The sequence below is a fragment of the Pteropus alecto genome, unplaced genomic scaffold (assembly GCF_000325575.1).
Source record: "Pteropus alecto unplaced genomic scaffold, ASM32557v1 scaffold414, whole genome shotgun sequence".
Taxonomy (NCBI): domain Eukaryota; kingdom Metazoa; phylum Chordata; class Mammalia; order Chiroptera; family Pteropodidae; genus Pteropus; species Pteropus alecto.
Genome location: NW_006435781.1, coordinates 1,537,532 through 1,556,243, shown reverse-complemented (window position 1 = coordinate 1,556,243; position 18,712 = coordinate 1,537,532). Strand labels below are relative to the sequence as shown.

The window sequence follows — 18,712 nt, the reverse complement described above, 5'->3', positions numbered from 1 at the left end:
AGAGAGAGAGAGAGAGACTGACTCACTAAGAGAATGATAGGAAAGATAGATTAAACCGAGACAAACTAAGACCTCCTTAAGGCTACTTTGTGCGCAGATTAGCTAGTAGAGCTATGCAAATGAGGTTATTAATAATCATATTCTAAAACTTGAATGGTACATATTGGTATAGGTGACGTCACTAAAATACCTTGAGGAAAACAGTAGAGAAAGAAAAGCAAACAGGGAAGTAAAAATGTAAGCCTCTATATTGCTATTTTGGATATCCTTTATTACACTACAGATTTATTTTTATTTGTATAGTTACTGTCATGAGCATTTTATAGCTTTCAAGAAAGAAGGAAAATTGATTTATGTTCTGTTATAGAAAAAAAGTTTAAAATTTGTAAAACATCAGTATACTTGGTATATATCCAATTTTTCACCTAGAGGCAAGGCCAGATAATGCTTCTGCAAGAAGGGGTATTTGACTAAGACTTGAAGCACGAGCAGCATTTAGACAGGTAGGAAAGGAGAGAAAGGGTATTCTGGGCAAAGATAACCTCTCCTCTTAAGCAAGATAATGCCTACTTACGTTTAATATTCAGACTAGTGTCTTTTACAAGAAGCTTTCCGTGGCAGTTTTACAACATGGCCCCCAAACTTTTTGACATTCTTCTATGAAAAGGTGAAGTTTATGTCCCATCCCTTTGAATCTGGGCTCTGTGACTACTTGAACGCTAGAATACGGCAGAAGCATAACTATGCTAGTTTACGGCCCAAGTCTTAAGAAATTGGCAGCTTCAACTTCTTGTCCCTTGGAATGGTTGCTCTTGGGACTCAGGGATTATGCTGTGAAAAAGCCCAGACTGCTCTGTGAACAGGCCACATGAAGAAGAGCTGACAGCCAGTACTGACTTCCCAGGCATGTGAGGGAGCCCACTTGAAAGTGGATCCTCCAGCAGCCAGCTGACCTGCCCCAGTTGATATCACAAAGAGCAGAGACAAACAGTCCCCAATGACCCTTGCCCAAATTGTAGATTCATGTGCAAAACAAGTAACTATTATTGTTTTAAGCCATTAAATTTTGAACCATTTTTTTTATATAGCAAAAGTTCATCTCCAAAAGGTTTGTGGAAGGTGCCCCTTCCTCTGGGAGACCAAAGGATTCTGTACTCACCTTAATCGCATTCCTTACCTTCTTGGCTAGATCTCCCTGTCCTTCCCCAAGTCCCACCACTATCGATTCCTCTTTGGGGTCAAATATGGCTCTTATCAACTTTTGGATCCTCAAATTTCTTTACTGTTCTGTGACAGATCCCCAGTTCACAATGGCTGTCCTTAAGTCACACTCAGGAATGTTTTTACTACATGTATACATTGTATAAATATAAAAATTTCTTTTAGGTCTTAGATAGGAAATGAATTTAGAGTTATCTAATTGATAACTCTAAATATAAAAATTTCTTTTAGGTCTTAGATAGGAAATGAATTTAGAGTTATCTAATTGATCCAATGGTTGCATCCAAGAAAATGACAATTGTTTTCTACTCCAAAACAGAAAATGTCAACAATTTCTCATAGTAGGTAAAAATGCTATCTATGCTCATTTCAGTTTTTAAAACTGCAATTTACAACAGTCTTCCAACTATTTGTGAAACTACTGTAAAAATTAAAAATAGGATTTATAGAGTAAATAAGTGGGAAGAAAGTCTGGTCAAGCAGTTCATAAATATCCAGGTCTCATTAAATTTGGGGCCATGGCCCTGAATTGAATCCAATATTGTTGAACTGAGAGCAAAGGATTGAGGTGAGATGTGGTTGGCTACTGAGAGCAGATGAAATGCTTTTTTTTTTGCAGGGAACAACTTTTTCTGTAACTCTCAAGGAATAATATATTTTAAAAGATGTTGGAGGTGAATAGAAATCAGAGAGAAAAATCTGAAATCTTTAAAGTATTTAAAGATTACATTTATAATGACTCAGATCATTATGTTACAATAATAATAATAATATTGAATAGTCAACTTTCTAGTAGAATTCTCAAGGGAACCACGGATACAGGAGCAAGTAAAAGTAATTTGTTGATTTCTCACTATCAGGAAATAGACATTCTTCCATATAGACTAATATGTTCTCCAGTGGGGAATGATTTATTTCTCTCGCATTCACGAAACTCTCTTTCATAACCAGGTGTAATGGCTTCTTTTACCTCTGTGGGGAATGGCTGATTTATGCAGAGACCTTTGTTCAATAACCTTTCTTCAAAGATTGATGCTGTTAAAAAATGTGAACTTTTTGACATTTTATTTTAATGTAATTTAGAAAACCACGTAAACTGCAAATGGACCTCATGTGGAATGAAAATCACATGCTGATAACCTAAATTATTTTGAATACTATTAATCTTTGACTAATACCTGAAATGTTTTATTATCAGAATTATGAAAGGCACAAGAGAGATACTAATGAAGTTCATTTTAAAAATAATTTGTGAATCTGAGACTGAAGATTCTTTCATTCAATCTCTCTAATTCATACTTTCGGAATTTTCCAATAGGAAGGGGGGACATTGCTACTCACCACATAAAGGAATGTTATTACTATTATTATTTTTGCCTGGAAAATCTGCTTTCAAATATTGTTAACCCTCAAAAGAACTTTTGAGTTTGGGCAAAGGGAGGGAGAGAAGGTGATGTGAATTTCTTTGACTTTTTCTGTGGTCGAACTTTACCTTTTCTATTCTTGTCTAGAGAAGAAGGCCTAAAATTACATATGAAGATTCAAGAAAGGTAGTGAATAGTTCCCAATTCTCACTGTCTTCACTGTTACTGCTTCATAGCATGCATTCACAACAATTTTATTAATTTTAGTAACATATCTATAAGCCATTGATGTGGCATCCAATGTTGGTCAGACTGTTTGAGAAAAATAATCTACTTTTACCAAAGTGTGGTTCAGGGTCTCTCAATGTTTGATGTGAGGTTGAAAGAAAAGGGCAGCAAGACAAAATATCTCTTTTTAATTCTCAGTGTAGTATGTTTATTCTCAAGAATTAAAGTCCGTTTGTATCGGAAGACTTGAAAAAGCTTTTCAAACATGAGTCGACATTTAATATTGACATTTAAGAACTAAAACCTATTGAAGATTATTAATCTTTTCTTGGATTTGAAAAGACAAAGCTTTAAAAAATCAGAGTTCTAATACTCATGGTAGCCATTATTTTAGGAATATTTTCATTAATTCATTCATTTTTTATTAAATAGTTTCTTACTCAAATCAAATGAGGACTGTGCCATTAAGGAATCTATAGTGAAATAACCAATACAAAAGCACCTATATCTATCTATCTATCTATCTATCTATCTATCTATCTATCTATCTATCATCTATCTACCCATCTGTCTATCATTAGTCATTGATACACACACACACACACATCTGATAATAACATAATACTAGCTATGTTTATTTGTTGCTTACTATGTGTCAAATAATGTTTTATGCACTTCACATATATTAATTTGCCTCATCTTCACAACACCCTGATGAGGTAGATGTTATCATTACCACTGATTTACAGCTGTGCAAATTTAGGGCAATTAAGACATGTATCTATGGTCAGTAAGTATCAGAATCATGATTTAAACCCAGGTAGTTAGGCTTCAGCGTCCATACTATTAAACACTATCCTCTCCGGCCTCTCTAATGCAATATAGAAAGCACTAAACATCATTTAAAGTACAGAGAAATGGCATTGGGAATTGAGAGGGAGGCAAGATGTCTTCTAGCTTGGGGGCTCAGGGAACAGGAAAGGATTTGAATATGGCTTTCTTTGGAAACTAGGTAATATCTGGGTAAACTGAGATGAGGAAAAGGACTCTCAAGAGAAAAAACAGGGTCATCAAAAGACACAAAAGTATGTTTCTTTCTTTTATATCCCACATATAAGTGAAATCATATGGTTCTCTTCCTTTTCTGTCTGACTTATTTCACTTAGTATGAAACTCTTTAAATCCATCCATATTGTTACGATTGACACAAACAAACAAACTCATAGACATAGGCAACAATATAGTGACTACCAGAAGGGAAAGGGTTAAGGGGAGAGTATGAAGAGGGTAAAGGGGATCAAATATATGGTGATGGAAGGAGACTAGAGTTTGGGTGATGAACACACATGCAATATACATATGATGCACTATAGTGTTGTACACCTGAAACTTATGTAATGTTATTGACCAAAGTTACACCAATAAAAATAAATTTAATTAAAAAAAAGACACAAAAGTAGGCTAACAAGCTATGTATTTTAATGAGAGCTGAGGGTGCATGGAGAGGAAAAATGAGAAGATTGAAATTGAGATTGCAGGCCAATCCTAAAGGGCCAGGTGAAATAGATTGTAGAATATTCTGAGGGCTTTGAGAAGTCATAAATGGTGTTTGAATAGAGGAGTCATATATTATTTCATTCATTTGACAAATACTCATTGAGCACCTATCATATGCCAGGCACTGTCTTGGCAATAGGAGTATATAAGTGAATAAAGTAGATGAAATTCCTGCCTTCATGGAATTTATAATTTAGTTACAATCTAAGCTATGCCTTATGAAGCTTAATTTGAAATAGCAATCTCTGGTTGGATTGGGGTAATGCAATTGGAAGAAAGGAGTGGAGGAAGGAAGAAGGTCATCAGAGTATGCATTAGAGTAGTTATAAAGGGACTGGAGAGAAAGAAATGGGAACAAAGGATAAGAGAATAAAAATCAATAGATCTTGAAAATGAAGTAGAAAATGGGGCAAGTGAGAAGGAGATATAGAAATGACTATTTGGTTTGAAATCTCTGAAAAGATGTGATGAATGACAGGACAGGAGGTAAAAACTTGGTATAAGAGATACAGCTGATATGGATCATATTGAGTTTATGATGTCTGTGAGACATTTGAGTAAGAAATGTCCCATATTCAGTAAGAAATGTGAGACTGATACTGGAGATAAAAATCTTCAAATCATTGGATTAAAGGAGATAGACAAAAGACTGTTTCTAGTCTAATACCTAGCATATAACCAACACTTCGTAACTATTGATTGACTTTTGAATGAAGAGAATGAGATTAATGAACACAGAAAAAAGAGCCCAGACTAGGTTCTTAGGTAAAAAAAGAATGAGTAGTCAGAGAGTTCAGAGAAAACTAATAGTATACAGCACCCCAGCAAGTCAAAAGCTGAGAAATTTTCCAGAAGACTGTGGTAGGCAACAATGACAAAGTAGGCACAGATTTCTAGGACATGATAAAAGCCATTTGTATTTGGAAGTTATGGCAGTTTTATAGAGAAGTGTTTCAGGTGAGAGGTAAATGTGGAAACTAGACTAAAAAAATGTAAAGGAAAGATAGATGTTTAGAAAGTAAATATATTTCCATCAATCAACAAATTCCTAAGTAGGTGAATGACTTGGAACTTGTTTTTGGTTATCTTGGGTCTTTGTCTGGAATGCTCAGTCAGGTGAGAGTAATGGGTAGGATAGTAGGAGTAGCTGAAGGTCAGAGGTCAAACTTAGGTTCAAATACGGACTCTATATACAATTGTATGACCTTATAAGAAGCTACCCAAAGCTTCAGTTTTTTCATCTTTAAAAGGAATAGGATGATAGTAGATCATGCAAGCAAAGCACTTAGCACGCTGCCTGGCACATAGTAGTATTTTTTTTTTAAAGTGGACTATTATTATCTATTCTGATAATTGGAAAAATGGTGTTATTAATCCCAGAATTTATTTATTTTTATTATTATTTATGCCTACAGCATTTGGTCTAGGTGGTCTCCCATCCAAATACTAACCAGGCCCGACCCTGCTTAGCTTCCGAGATCAGACATCGGGTTTGTTCAGGGTGGCATGGCCATAGACTAAACATTTATTTAATAGGTTTTTATTTTGAATTATTTCCGTCTGAATCTGGTGTGATAAAACTCAAAATTAGTTGACTTTCAAGGAAATAGTAATAGCTAAATTACTTAACCTTTCTAATATTACCTTCCTCAACTGAAAATGGAAATAATTGTAGCAATATCAGAGGTGTTCACTGGGAATCAAATTAGAGAATGAAAGTATAAATGCTTTGTCAATTACCAAAAAAAAATGAAAAAAATAGTTATCATTCTCATTAATATAACTTTGATCTACTGATTTTAAAGAGTTAGGTTTATATCTTCAGTTTGACTTTTATCTAATGGTAATTCGTAACATTGATAATGGCTCTTTCACTTGAAGAAACTTTTTCAAAGTGCTTTTATATTTATCATAAGATTCTCACAATAGCTCTGAGAAGAATAAAAGGTAAGGGGCTATCAAAATTGACTTTTCAGTATGCACAGAGTCTTCTTACCTATGTGGGCCTTTCTTTTGGTTTATACAGTATATATAAACTTATACATATAGAATCCAATAATTGAATTACAAAATTATTCAATTTGGTGCTTCCTTGTATCATTCCAGATAATAGCTACCTTAAATGGCAATATCCAGAAAAGTAGATTCTGAAGTTTTCAATACATTCAATTAACATGTTTATACATGAAAGAGATCATGGTAACATGGTCCAGAATGTTATGACTCTTACAATCACGTGACTAAACTCATTGCATTAAATTGAGGTGATTGTTTTTTCATCATTGAACAAAAATGAATGGATTCTTATTTTCTATAGTCTTCCATACTATAGGATGTAAAGTACCAGTCTTGGACTTTTGTCCTTATTGACTCTTTTTTTCAAAACTTTTAATTATTTTCACTATTTCTTTTTTGATTCTCTCTGTGATCTACAGGAATTTCAAGGTCCAAACCTGAAACATAATAGACTACTGAGTATAGTAAGGCTACAAGCATGTAGCTCTTGAATCTGTTCCTGAGCACTACAATCTGTTACATTGTGTATGTGTATGAACTTTATACAGTAGCTATCTGAGAATTAAAGGGAAAACAAAAATTTCCATGTTTATGTAATAGAAGAAACTATCTGGCCTTTTTGGAAAGAGTTTTTCAAGATCTTGACTGCATTACCCAGATACTTTTGCTATTTCTACGGTATGAGTTTTACAGCAAAGCTTTGCTAGTTTTTTGCCTTTTTTCGTGGTTAAACTATTAAGACAGTTCCCATCGCTATGTCCCCTTGAATAATATAGAAGATAGCAAAGCACGTAATACCAATTCTGTGTTGCAGTAAGCAATAGTTTTGTGACTTTCAGTTGTATTTCTAAATGGACCATGGAGAAATTCAAGTAACAATGACATAGATTGGTGTGTGTAATATTATGTATTTCTATGGCTTCCAAGTTGATGTCCTTCAATTTTATATCTTCAACCCAGATCTTTCTCCAAATTTTAGATCCACATTCATAACTGCTTCAAGGAGTGTGGTCTTTTCACCTCTATTACTCACAGACACCTTAAAACTGATCACATTCTTTACTTCTCTTCCCACCATTATTTCTCCTCTTGGATTCTACAGCTCCGTAAAAGCACTCAGTCAGGCCAAGTGGTAAGCAGCGAGTGAATCCTCATTGCATCTCACATTCCTCTCCTCATTTACCTCGCATAAAGTGCATCATAATGTTTATTTTTACCCCCAAAATAGCTCAGATGTCTGTTTCATTTGTTCAACCTGAGCATCTTAATTATCATTTCTTGCTTAGAATAGTATAGTAATAACTTTCTAATTGTTCCTGGACAGGTCTCATATCCAATACATTCTCCTCACAGGTACCAGAGTGGTCTTTCAAAAACCTAAGTCTGGTTTTTCCATTTCTTTAAAACTATGCTGTCATTTCCCGTAGACTACATATAAAGTCCAAATTCTTAAAGATAGGTGGTAAGAGGGAGAGAAAGAAAGACTACACATACCGAGCCTTTGAAGTTCCAACATGCTGCCCTTCTGGTGGGCATTTTACATGTATCTTATCATTTATTCCCCACAAAATCCTGTTAAGTACTGTATTCATTGTATAGAAGAATATAATTGAGACTTAGAGGTTAGGCAACACATGGTAACATACGTGGTCTTTTTGCCTACAAGGCTCATTATCTACTATACCATGCTGACTTTCTGCATAATTTAGCCCCAGCTGATCTTTCCAATCTCATTTTTCTAAAACCATACTCTATCCATGCAGAACCTTCAGAATTCCAAACTGCCATACTGTCCAGGACTTTGGACATGCTGTTTCCTTTGCCAAATATTCTCTTTTTAAACTTGTATACCTAGCTAACTCCTAATCTATTCTTCTGAATTTCTCTGAACAGGGATTTTCAACCTTGGCTGGACATGAGAGTCATGGACAGGACAAACTGTGATCAATCCAATTTAAATTTCTGGGTTTGGAATCCAGAGATCAGCATTTTGAAAGCTCCTCCAGTATATAAAGAAGACTGAAAAACACTGTTCTAGGTGAGTTTCTTGGCCTATTTGGTAGGCTTACTTCAATTGTTTTCTATTTTTACTAGGTCCTATCTAGTCTACTATGATACTCATCACACTACTATAATTTTGTCTTAGCATTTCCATCTCCACCTCATATTCCAATACAGAAGCTTTTGAATATATGTTACATAGTGATCTGGCGCACACACACACACACACACACACACACACACACACACACACACACAGCTGAAACCAAAGTTTCACAAGACAATACTGACTCTTACTTAAGAGTGATGGACTCTGTTATTTTCTATTCTGTTCTCTTAATTTTATTCCTTTTTATTTTAAAAAATGTGGATTGATGCTAATTAAATTGATAACACAACCTAAGTGCTTTGCTTGAACTGTGTTTGAAGAACATTTCTCTAATCATGTTTCTATTGCTAGTCCTAACACCATGCTAGGCACTTAACTGATGCTTAATAAAGGTTTGATGAATTAAAGTTCTTAGAGAAATAACACACAACAAAGTTTTACATATTTAAAGCAGTAGGCAGTCATCATCAGGCAAAATAGAAATATTAACTTTCATACTCTTTAGACACCAAAGAAGAAAGACTAAAAAATACATATAAAACTCAATTCAAATTATAGCAACAGAAAGGAATACACAAAGGGTTTCCTTTTCTTGGAATTAAGCGTCCTCAGATTACCTCTTTATTCTCACATGTCCCAAGAAATATGACAGCTCAATTTGTTCAGGATACTAATTGTGTTACTAAGATTGCATTCTTCTTTCTTCCTTTGGAATTATCTAGTAGGCCAAGATTTTTGTAAGAAACAGTGAAGAAGCTACTTCCTTAATTTCAATAATGTATTAGAAATCTAAGATATCTTAATCAATTTATTGTACCTGATATACGATTCGAAATATATCAAACTTGTATCTTTGGATGTTTTGCTTAAGAGAAGAGAATTTTTATAATGAGGAAGAGAGTTGGGAAGAGATGTGGGTAAACAAATGAAATTAGAGAAGGGAGTGAGTTGAGAGATATGGCCTGAGACATGACCCAGATCACAGATAAAGGAACCTCAAATATTAATTGCTCTGTCATTTCTCTTGCTGAGGAAAAAATTCCTAATTATGCCACCTTTGTGACCATCTCTCTCTCTCCACATACCCACACTCACAAACCTTCTTTACAAGCTGGTATTATATTTATCTCTAAGGAGTGCTTAGCAAACCAGTTAAGTTGGTGAAATTCTTGTGAAATATTAGCAAAAATGCAGAGTCTTCCCATTTTTGGTTAGTTATCCCTGATGTTATGTTAGAACTTGGAACCACGACCATCTTTAACAATTCTCTGAGGCCCGGAGCAGGAAATATTTGGGACACAAGAAGAATCTGATTCAATATGAATATAGTTCTTCATTTTAAGGATATATTTTCAATTAAAAAAACTCAGACTGTCACTTCTCAAGGCTCTATACGATACTCTATAAAAAATTGGCTTTACAATTCCAGTTAGACTTTCAGAAATAACAATAGTTACACAAAAAAAATCTCATCATCCTAAAGTACAACTATAATGTCCTTGCTTTTAGTAAAGAAAGTAAATAACATTTTTTTCTAATATAAGGAAGGAATTTTAATGGCTTTCAGAGTGGAATTAACCAGGTTAATTCCATTAAGGAAGCGTATGCTTCATAATACACTGATGCTTATAGAACCCATGCATTGTAATTATTGCTGAGAGAATTAAATATGAAGTGGATATGATATACAACAGTGATAGGTAGTCTACCAAGAGCTGGAGTCACCATATATAGTACAACTGACTGACAGTTATAGAGAAAAACATATTTTGTGAAGGTTTTCACTCCCTGTCTCTATTTAGTAGCATTTGTATAAAGTAAAACATCACTGCTTTTGGGTGAACAGATATATCAGGATTTGTTGGGACAGCTATTGTTCTGGCTAGTCATTTGGAGTTTCTTTTTTTAATATGTAAGAACTACTCTTGCTATACAGTAGTCTCCCCTTATCCATGGGGGATATGTTCCAAGACCCTCAGTGTATGCCTGAAATCATAGATAGTACTAAACCCTATATATAGTACATGTTTTCCTATATACACATACCTATGAAAAAGTTTATTAGTTAGGCACAGTAATAGATCAAAATAACTAATAATAAAATAAAATAATTATAACAATAAACTGTAACAAAATTTATGTGAATACGATCTCTCTCAAAATATCTTACTGTATTTTATCTTTTCACTTAAAGGAAGCACTTTCTGGCTTCTCTTTGGCATATCCAAATTGCCAGGATCACTACTGCTGCACTTTGTGGTCATTGTTCAGTAAAATAAGGGTGACTTGAACACAAGCACTACAATACTGAAGACTGCTAAGTGACTAATGAGTGGGGGAGCATCTATATTGTGGAGATGCTATACAAAAGGTTGATTCACATCCAGGGTGGGATGAGCAAGATTTCATCATGCTACTCAGAACAGCCTGCATTTTAAAATTTATCAATTGCTTACTTCTAGAATTTTCCATTTAATGATTTGGAACCATGGTTGACCACGGATAACTGAAACCGTGGATAAAGGGGGACCACTGCACAGCATGAATCAAATAATGAATATAATGCTACCAGCTTCTCTAAATAAAGTGAAAAGGCATGTTACACATTTTTCTTTCACATGTATTATAGAAAGTTCCTTTTGTTCAAAGATAAAAAAATCTTCTTTAGAAGGAAAAAAGCAAACACTTCCATTTAGTTGAAATACTGAAATTGTATGTAATCTCCTAAAATATGTGGTTTTATTTACTTTCAAGATTGGCATTTTCCTTTGTTGCTTTTAAACCCTAGTATCTTGATTTAATTCTATCGGTTGAAATGTGCCATTAACAATGATTAATAGTTACAGTAGTTTAGAGTTTTTATCATGATACCTCTAAATATTTCATCAAAAGACTATCATTGAGCCATCTAATCAAAAATCAGAGCTGGCTATAAATGTCATCCCTATTCGTAAAATGTAATTTCAACCTCAGGCAACTAGAATTTACAGAAAACACAATATTAACTAATAGAGAACAAGAAAATTGTCTATGTTTTAAAATAATACTGGAATTTTAGTCCTACCATAGTAAGGGAAAAATGATATGTTTAATGTTTTCGGGAACTCTTAGGGAGTTTTATATGGTTTTTAAGAATAAATACATTTTTATGAGTAATGTAGCATAAGCTAAGAAAGTTTCCTCATCATAACTTCTAACTGTTTTTAAAAGAGGGATCAGAAATCTAAACACAAAATGTACTCCATTCTTCCATAGTAAATATAGATAGGAAACATGGTATTTTTTTTCTTTAGTGATTCATAATCTTGCAATTTCTCAATATCCTAGGAGTTATACAATGATTTTCATTATATAGCACTGCAGACATAAATATAGAATGTATAAGAGATAGATGGATGTATCTTTGCCTTCAAACAGACTTGTTCACTAATTTAAGGGAAATTTTTTATTAAATTCTTATTATAAGATGATTTTGAGTTACTGGATTATTCCTTATTTTTAAAATAATCTGCTAAAGAAAACACTTGAAGTTTTACTCTTTACCATTGCTGATGAAAATATGTGACTCCATAATTTATTAAAATTCTAGGGTGGCTTTATGGTCATTTACAAGGAGAAAATTTTATTTATGAAATATCATAAGTCAAATAAGTTACAGCAACACATTTTCTAACCAGTCATCTAAGAGTGACCAAAAATATATAACTTTGTATTGCTTTTACATTCTCAAGCCATGGAAGATATCTGCAAAGATAAATCAGGTATTGTTCTAAACAAACTACCTCCATGTGATCAAACTAACTCAACACACATTGTGGAAGAGCAAGTAAGGTTTGAGAAGAATGATAAGGCAAGAATGAGGAATTCAAGAAGCTATAAATTGCCGCTATTCTATGCACAAGAGCAGCAAAGTAGATCAAATATCATCTAAAAACAGAAAAAAAAGGAGAAGAACAAGAAGGGGAGGAGAAAAGGCTTTGCTTATTATGATTTGATTTTGTTATTATTTTTCAACCTAAGATAAACTATCATGTTTTTCATAATTTAAAAATATGAAAAAATAAAATTATTGCAAAAATTGATCTTATTTCAATACTCTAGATTTTATTTGAGATAATAGTAAAGTTCTTATAGCAAGCCAGAAAACTCAACTATACATAACAAAACACCATAATAGTTTAGGAAAATTATATCAGGTCCTGAGAATAAACTTAAGAAGCTTCCTTAAACTGCAATATGTGATTCTCACTAAGACTTCATTAAATGAAACTACCTTAAGCTTCTGTTTTCACTGTTGATGCATATAAAATTTTATAGCAATAATTTTTGTTTCTACTCTAGGAAAAACAATTGTCTAAGAATTGTATTATTGTTAACTATGACAAATTTAGCCATCTCACTTTTTATTTTCACAGATATCATGTTAGGAAGAAATCTACAAAATGCCAGGTTAGCATTTCAAAACGTATTTGAAAGTAATGAAGGGAAACTGATTCAGTTAGCAACGCTAAATAAAATAGACAATTCATACAAAGGCTTTTCCTGTAAAGTATTAAATAAATACCCCAAATGGCAATGTTTTCAATTTAATAAACCAATCCCTAATTTATTTCTCTGAGCAAAGTATCTTCTTGACCAAAGCTCTGGTTTTATGTACAAGTTTTTCCTGGTTAAAAATATGTACTATTTAGAAGATTGGAGTGTTCAATGAAACAATAAATTACATTTCCTTTTCTCTTTGCTTCTCTCTTTCTTACCCAAATGCTTAAGTATATCAGGACATATAAAACAACTTATAAATATTCTGTTGCTTGCATATCAATTATGAGGACAAATGCTGAGAATTGTTCAACTAGATTCACAAGAGTGCTCGAGGGGAAATGCTTGACTTACTTGCCATTGTTTCATCAGCTCTCTTACTCCCTTGGAGTCTTCTAGGAGCCTTTCTTTATGGGTGGCATCCTGTAGGACGTTGGCAGTGGTTTCGGCTTCTGTAAGCCAGGCAAGAAACTTCTCCAGGTCCTGGGGGAACTGTTGCAGTAATCTATGAGTTTCTTCCAAAGCAGCCTCTCGCTCATTCACTCTGCAAAGGAACAAATGTCCAGATGCAATTCTCAAATATCAGAATGGTGCACCCAGACAACCCCAGGAAAAGAGCAAGCACAAAGGGACTAAATTGCATATACCAACAAAGGGATGAGTTGTTGCTAAAATTCTTCTTCAAAGCAACCACTAGAATAGTATATATATGTGTATATATATATATACACATATATATATATTTAGACTTTTGAAAGTTCATATATGAACTCTCAAAATATATATATTTTTAACTTTCTAGTTTTTACTAGTCAATTTTGAAAGTTTATTTTAATATGCTGCAAAATTTTAAGCTAATCTTTATAAGTAAAACCCTGAAATCCCTACACCATGCTTATCTTTGATGTCACCTGAGGCAGGAAACCAGAATTAGATAGGCAAGGAAAAAAGTCACAAAAATGCAAAACTACAATAGAAAGTTGAACATTGGAGGAAAAAGGAGAAGGGAATTGGAGGTCAAAGGAGAACAAAAAGACTAGCAAGTAGAAAAATAACATATTTTGTAGTAACCATTGTGCAAAATATTATTTTGCATAACACTAACTATTGTGTTCTAATAGTTTTGAAAATTGCATTAGCTTTATATTTTATTATCTGTCATAGAATTGAGAATATTTTCCACATGAAAATTTTACGTGTGATAGAAAAAACGGAGCCTAAAAACCAGACAGATATGGTTTTGAATCTCAATATCCCCTTCCTAACTTGTGATAGGGCAAGTTACTTTAACCTCTCTGATTTTTCAGTTTCTCATCTACAATACATATTGTTGTGATGAGAATGAAAATACAATAATGTATGTAAAGCCTCACACATTATATAGTTAACACATTATAGTTTCTCAAAAATGTTAATTCCCTCTGCCCACATCCCATTCTCTTCTTTCCTCCACTATTTTAGAAAGGGTGAACCAAATATCCTATGACATAAAAATCTAAAAAAAAAAATCATATTTCCTAACGATATATATAATGCATATATTGTGGATACACACACATATGCCCTCCACAAACATCTACATAATAATAGGTTGGAAGGGAAAATTGCCTTAGGCGGTAACAGTCCCATCTAAAAAGATTCAGGTAAATTTTGTCTGCAATAAGAAAATTAGTACTCTATTTAAATGCTGTATTTGTCTTCGATTACTACACAAACACTTTGTGGGATTATACATAAGCTAAAAATGGATTTTAAAAAATTGAACACTTGAATATGATACACACTGCTTGTTAAGATGTGATTGTCAATAATTATGCAAAATTGCAATTTATTTCAGCAGCAACTTTATCATGGGATGTGCAAACCAGGCAATAAACAACTCCTGCCGAGCCAGCGGCAGCAAAGCCCCCGGAAGAGCTGTTTATTCATCATGGGTGAGGTTTCTGCTGAGCATACAGTCTTCTACAGTGTCGTTTCGTTCAGCGCTCATACTGGATAAAAATCTTCTGTCTGCATTAACTGGTGGAGGGTAGAATAAGTTTATGAGGATACAGCTACTGGAAAAAGGGAAGCATTGCCCTAAGCTATTTATCAACTCCTAAATAAACTTTAATACTGCACAGCTGAAAGATACGTTGGTGTTCTGGTTGGAGAAATCAGTTAAACCTCAGAGAGTTCAAGGGCTAACCTGGACCGCTGGCTCCCTGCTTATCTAGTTTTCAGGCAAACTATCAATTCCAGGGGAAAGATCTAAATTGTTCTTCATTTATTTACCTTCTAACTCAGTATGATTTAAAAATTCAGAACCATTGTAAGAGCGCTGAGAATCTTCACATTACAAGCTGTTATGAAATGTACAGGCTGAAACATGTATAACTGCAGGCATTTGATCGTTTCTGGTTGCAAAAGCAGCAATTTTGTCCAGTTCAAGCTAACACTTTTAGGTTGGCTTGCACATTAGAAATCGTTAAGACTTACTGCATCTCCAGCTCCAAATGTGGGATAGAAAAACGCTGTCACATTCCAGAAGATAAACGCAGGGTTAGACATTGACATATTTTCAAACATACTTCAATTTCACACAAAATAAAAGGACAGTATGAAATTCTCTCATGACAGAGTGAAGGAAGCTTAGAGAATTAGACACTGTGTATTTCATTATCAGCTTCATCTTTGTGATGAACTGCACTTGATGCATCTTAGCTCCTGTATCCTTAAACCTGAAATACCACTTACCCTCTGCTTCCAGAGAAAGTAACCAGTAAATAACTTTGCAAGAGTTATTTGTAAAACGTGATGCGCATAAATCAGATGAAAGGGTTCTACTGAGACAATGAGATTTCCAGGTCCTTAGGAAAGAACAGTAACTCTTTCAGGACAGTAAGGCACCATTTTCCTGAATGATACCCTCGTGGTCTGAAATATTGACAACATCAGGCTGAATATTTTCTAATTTGGAAAATACGTTACAAAAGTTCAATGGTAGCAACGGCAGAAAATCTCTTCAAATGAGCTCTTTTATAGGCCTCTTCGATCAGAGGGAAGAATGTTGTTTCCTGCTTGTGTGGGAGTTTTAAGGCTTCATTCTTTCTCCTGAGATCAATCTATGTACACTGAATTCCTAAATTTTAATTGTGCCAAGTCTAGACTAGAAAATGAGTCAAAGGTACTTGTATGCCATATTTGTGCATTCGAAATAGCTCTGAATGTATCAAATACTTTTTAATTTTCTGTAACCATATGGCTTTAAATGGCTTATATGATAAAAAAAAATGCAGGAATTATGAGAATCCTAAAGAAATAAAAAAAAAAAAACTGGCTCAGAACAAAACTAAAGATCTTGAACATGGATTATTTTGTAAATTCCTCTAGATTTTCAAATTATAGAAAATCTGGCTGAACTTTAAAGTAACAATGAACAGATATCAGAAATAGTAAAAATACTTTATATAGTCTACTGTGTTGGTTAAATACTTTTTTATATAACAAATATTAATTATCGGCTATTCCAGCTTTATTGTGTACAAAAATAGCTGAGCATTTGATGGAGTATGGAATGGTATGGTGACTTCAGTAGTTTTTCTTTCTATTCATAAGGGCCCCATATACCACTCTCAGTATGTATATATGGGCAATGTGGTACAGTGATTCTGAAAGTATGGCCCATGGGCCAATAGCCTCAGCATGATCTGAGAACTTATCCGAAATGCAAATTCTCAAGCCCTACCCTAGACCTACTAAATTATAAAGCCTGCGTGTGAAGTACAGCAAGCTGTGTTTTAACAAGACTGCCAGGTAATTCTGATATATGCTAAAGTTTGAGAATCACTGCCACTGGAGACCAAACTTAGAGAACTGTCAGGCAGAGGATGCTGTGCTGAGCTGCCCAGACCCCTCTCAGGACTAAAATATGTTTTGCACTAGTTTCTGGGAAAGTTGCTGGACGTAGGATATATCCGACGACTCGTTAATGTGTGGGCTGTGAAAGCCTGGCCCCTTTGTTCCAACTCAGGACAACTGTGGAAAGCAGGGCAGGGCAAGGCAGGTCAGGGCAGAGCAGGGCGGGGTTGACTGATGTGTGGTTGCAACTGTGTTGAAGTCCAGCTTCGCCTTTTGCCTTATCTTACTTCCAGCCCTTTCCTCCCCTCACAGGTGTTAATTCTGAGAGCAGGCCTTCTGAGGAACCTGGCTTGCTGATTTGTTCACAACAAATAAGGCTTTAGAAAACATACTTGCCTAAGATGTGTATGTGGAGAATTATACAACTACTTGCACAGATTGTGGTCTCAAAAGGAGACAGGATGGAGGATCCTCACACTCAGCAACTGAGCCTGAGGAGCTACTGCACTTTTGGTTCCCATAATTCATCTGGATTCCCTACCAGTAACTCAAATGTAACATCACACTGTATTCATGAAATTAGTTCTCGATTTGGCTAATAAGTGATAAATCTATCTTTAAAATTTTTTTTGGCCTTTTCCTATCACGAGAAGTGTAGATCATCTAGCTCGGCTTTATTTCAAAACACAGTAATGGATGCTCATTAAAAGTTCACCTAATTTAATTGATTTTCATAAAAATAAGAAACTTTTTAGATATATAGTACAGGTTATCATTGGTTTCATTTTGCTGTTGGCAAGATTGATTCCGAGAGAGCCATAATAACTTTCCCAAGATTGCATACAAGTAAGTGGCAGAATTTGGATTACTGTTCAGGTCTTGTGTCCTAGAAAAGAAGTTTTTCTAATTCTGAAAATAGATATTGGTGTCCACACCTTTCTGATGTAATTTTTTTTTTATTATTCAGTATAGAAAAAAGAAGAAAAGTACAGGGAAGGTTATGCTATTGAATCCTGGTTTTCATTTTGGAGCACAAATTTATCTATTTGTTATTTTCCCATAAGCAGGGTCATTAAAACTTATAAAATCCTACACATAAGGAAACAAATACATGCAAAAATATTCTCCCACCCTAACTATAGCAGAAAGATCTAGCTGGTCTTTGCTTCAAAATAAAAAAATCCATTTTCAACGCAAATTTGCTGGTTTGCTGTTCACTGACATATGAAATAACGAGGTTTTCATCCCTTTTCCTGAGGTCTAGTACTAAATTACTCAAACTCTCCAGAGTTAATTGGAAACCACAACCTAAATGTTCCCAAAGTATTGCTGATTAATTCTCAGAAAACTCATTCCCATCTTTTGTCACCCCAGACAACATAGGATGACTTTTTAACATGTGCAGAAGGAACACACTTGCACAAAAAAATAGGTTAGTCCTCTAAAGATAAACCACAGCTTTGAAGCTATCTGTTTAAACTTCCTTCATTGACACATTTTAGCAAAAAAAAATCATCTAGACTTTACCTTTAGATAGTAAAAGCGTATAGGTATTATCAGCTATGCAATGAATTTTAAAATATACATTTCATTTTTTCCATTTTTTTACTCAAAATATTGATAAAATTTAGATTTGCACAATATATTACTAGGGAAACAAGTATAATTATATACTTTGGGACATTTCTGAAAAGAAAATATTAGGAGACAGCAGTGAAAAATCTACTTTCTACTATTGTTTGCATTACTTATTTCATTTGATTTGCATTTCTGTTATATATCACTGAGAAAAATTAGTTGATAAAAGAAATATACAAAATATAATGAGGTGAAATAT

The 18,712-nt window shown here is 34.0% G+C and overlaps 1 protein-coding gene across 1 annotated transcript in view; it reads right to left on the bottom strand.

Moving 5' to 3' along the window:
• DMD (dystrophin) overlaps positions 1–18,712 on the bottom strand; it is a 1,580,480-nt gene that overhangs the window by 459,994 nt on the left and 1,101,774 nt on the right. The window contains exon 54 of the mRNA XM_006911463.3: positions 13,390–13,579. Coding sequence (XP_006911525.1) covers positions 13,390–13,579 — 190 coding nt within the window. The remainder of the gene's footprint in view (positions 1–13,389; positions 13,580–18,712) is intronic.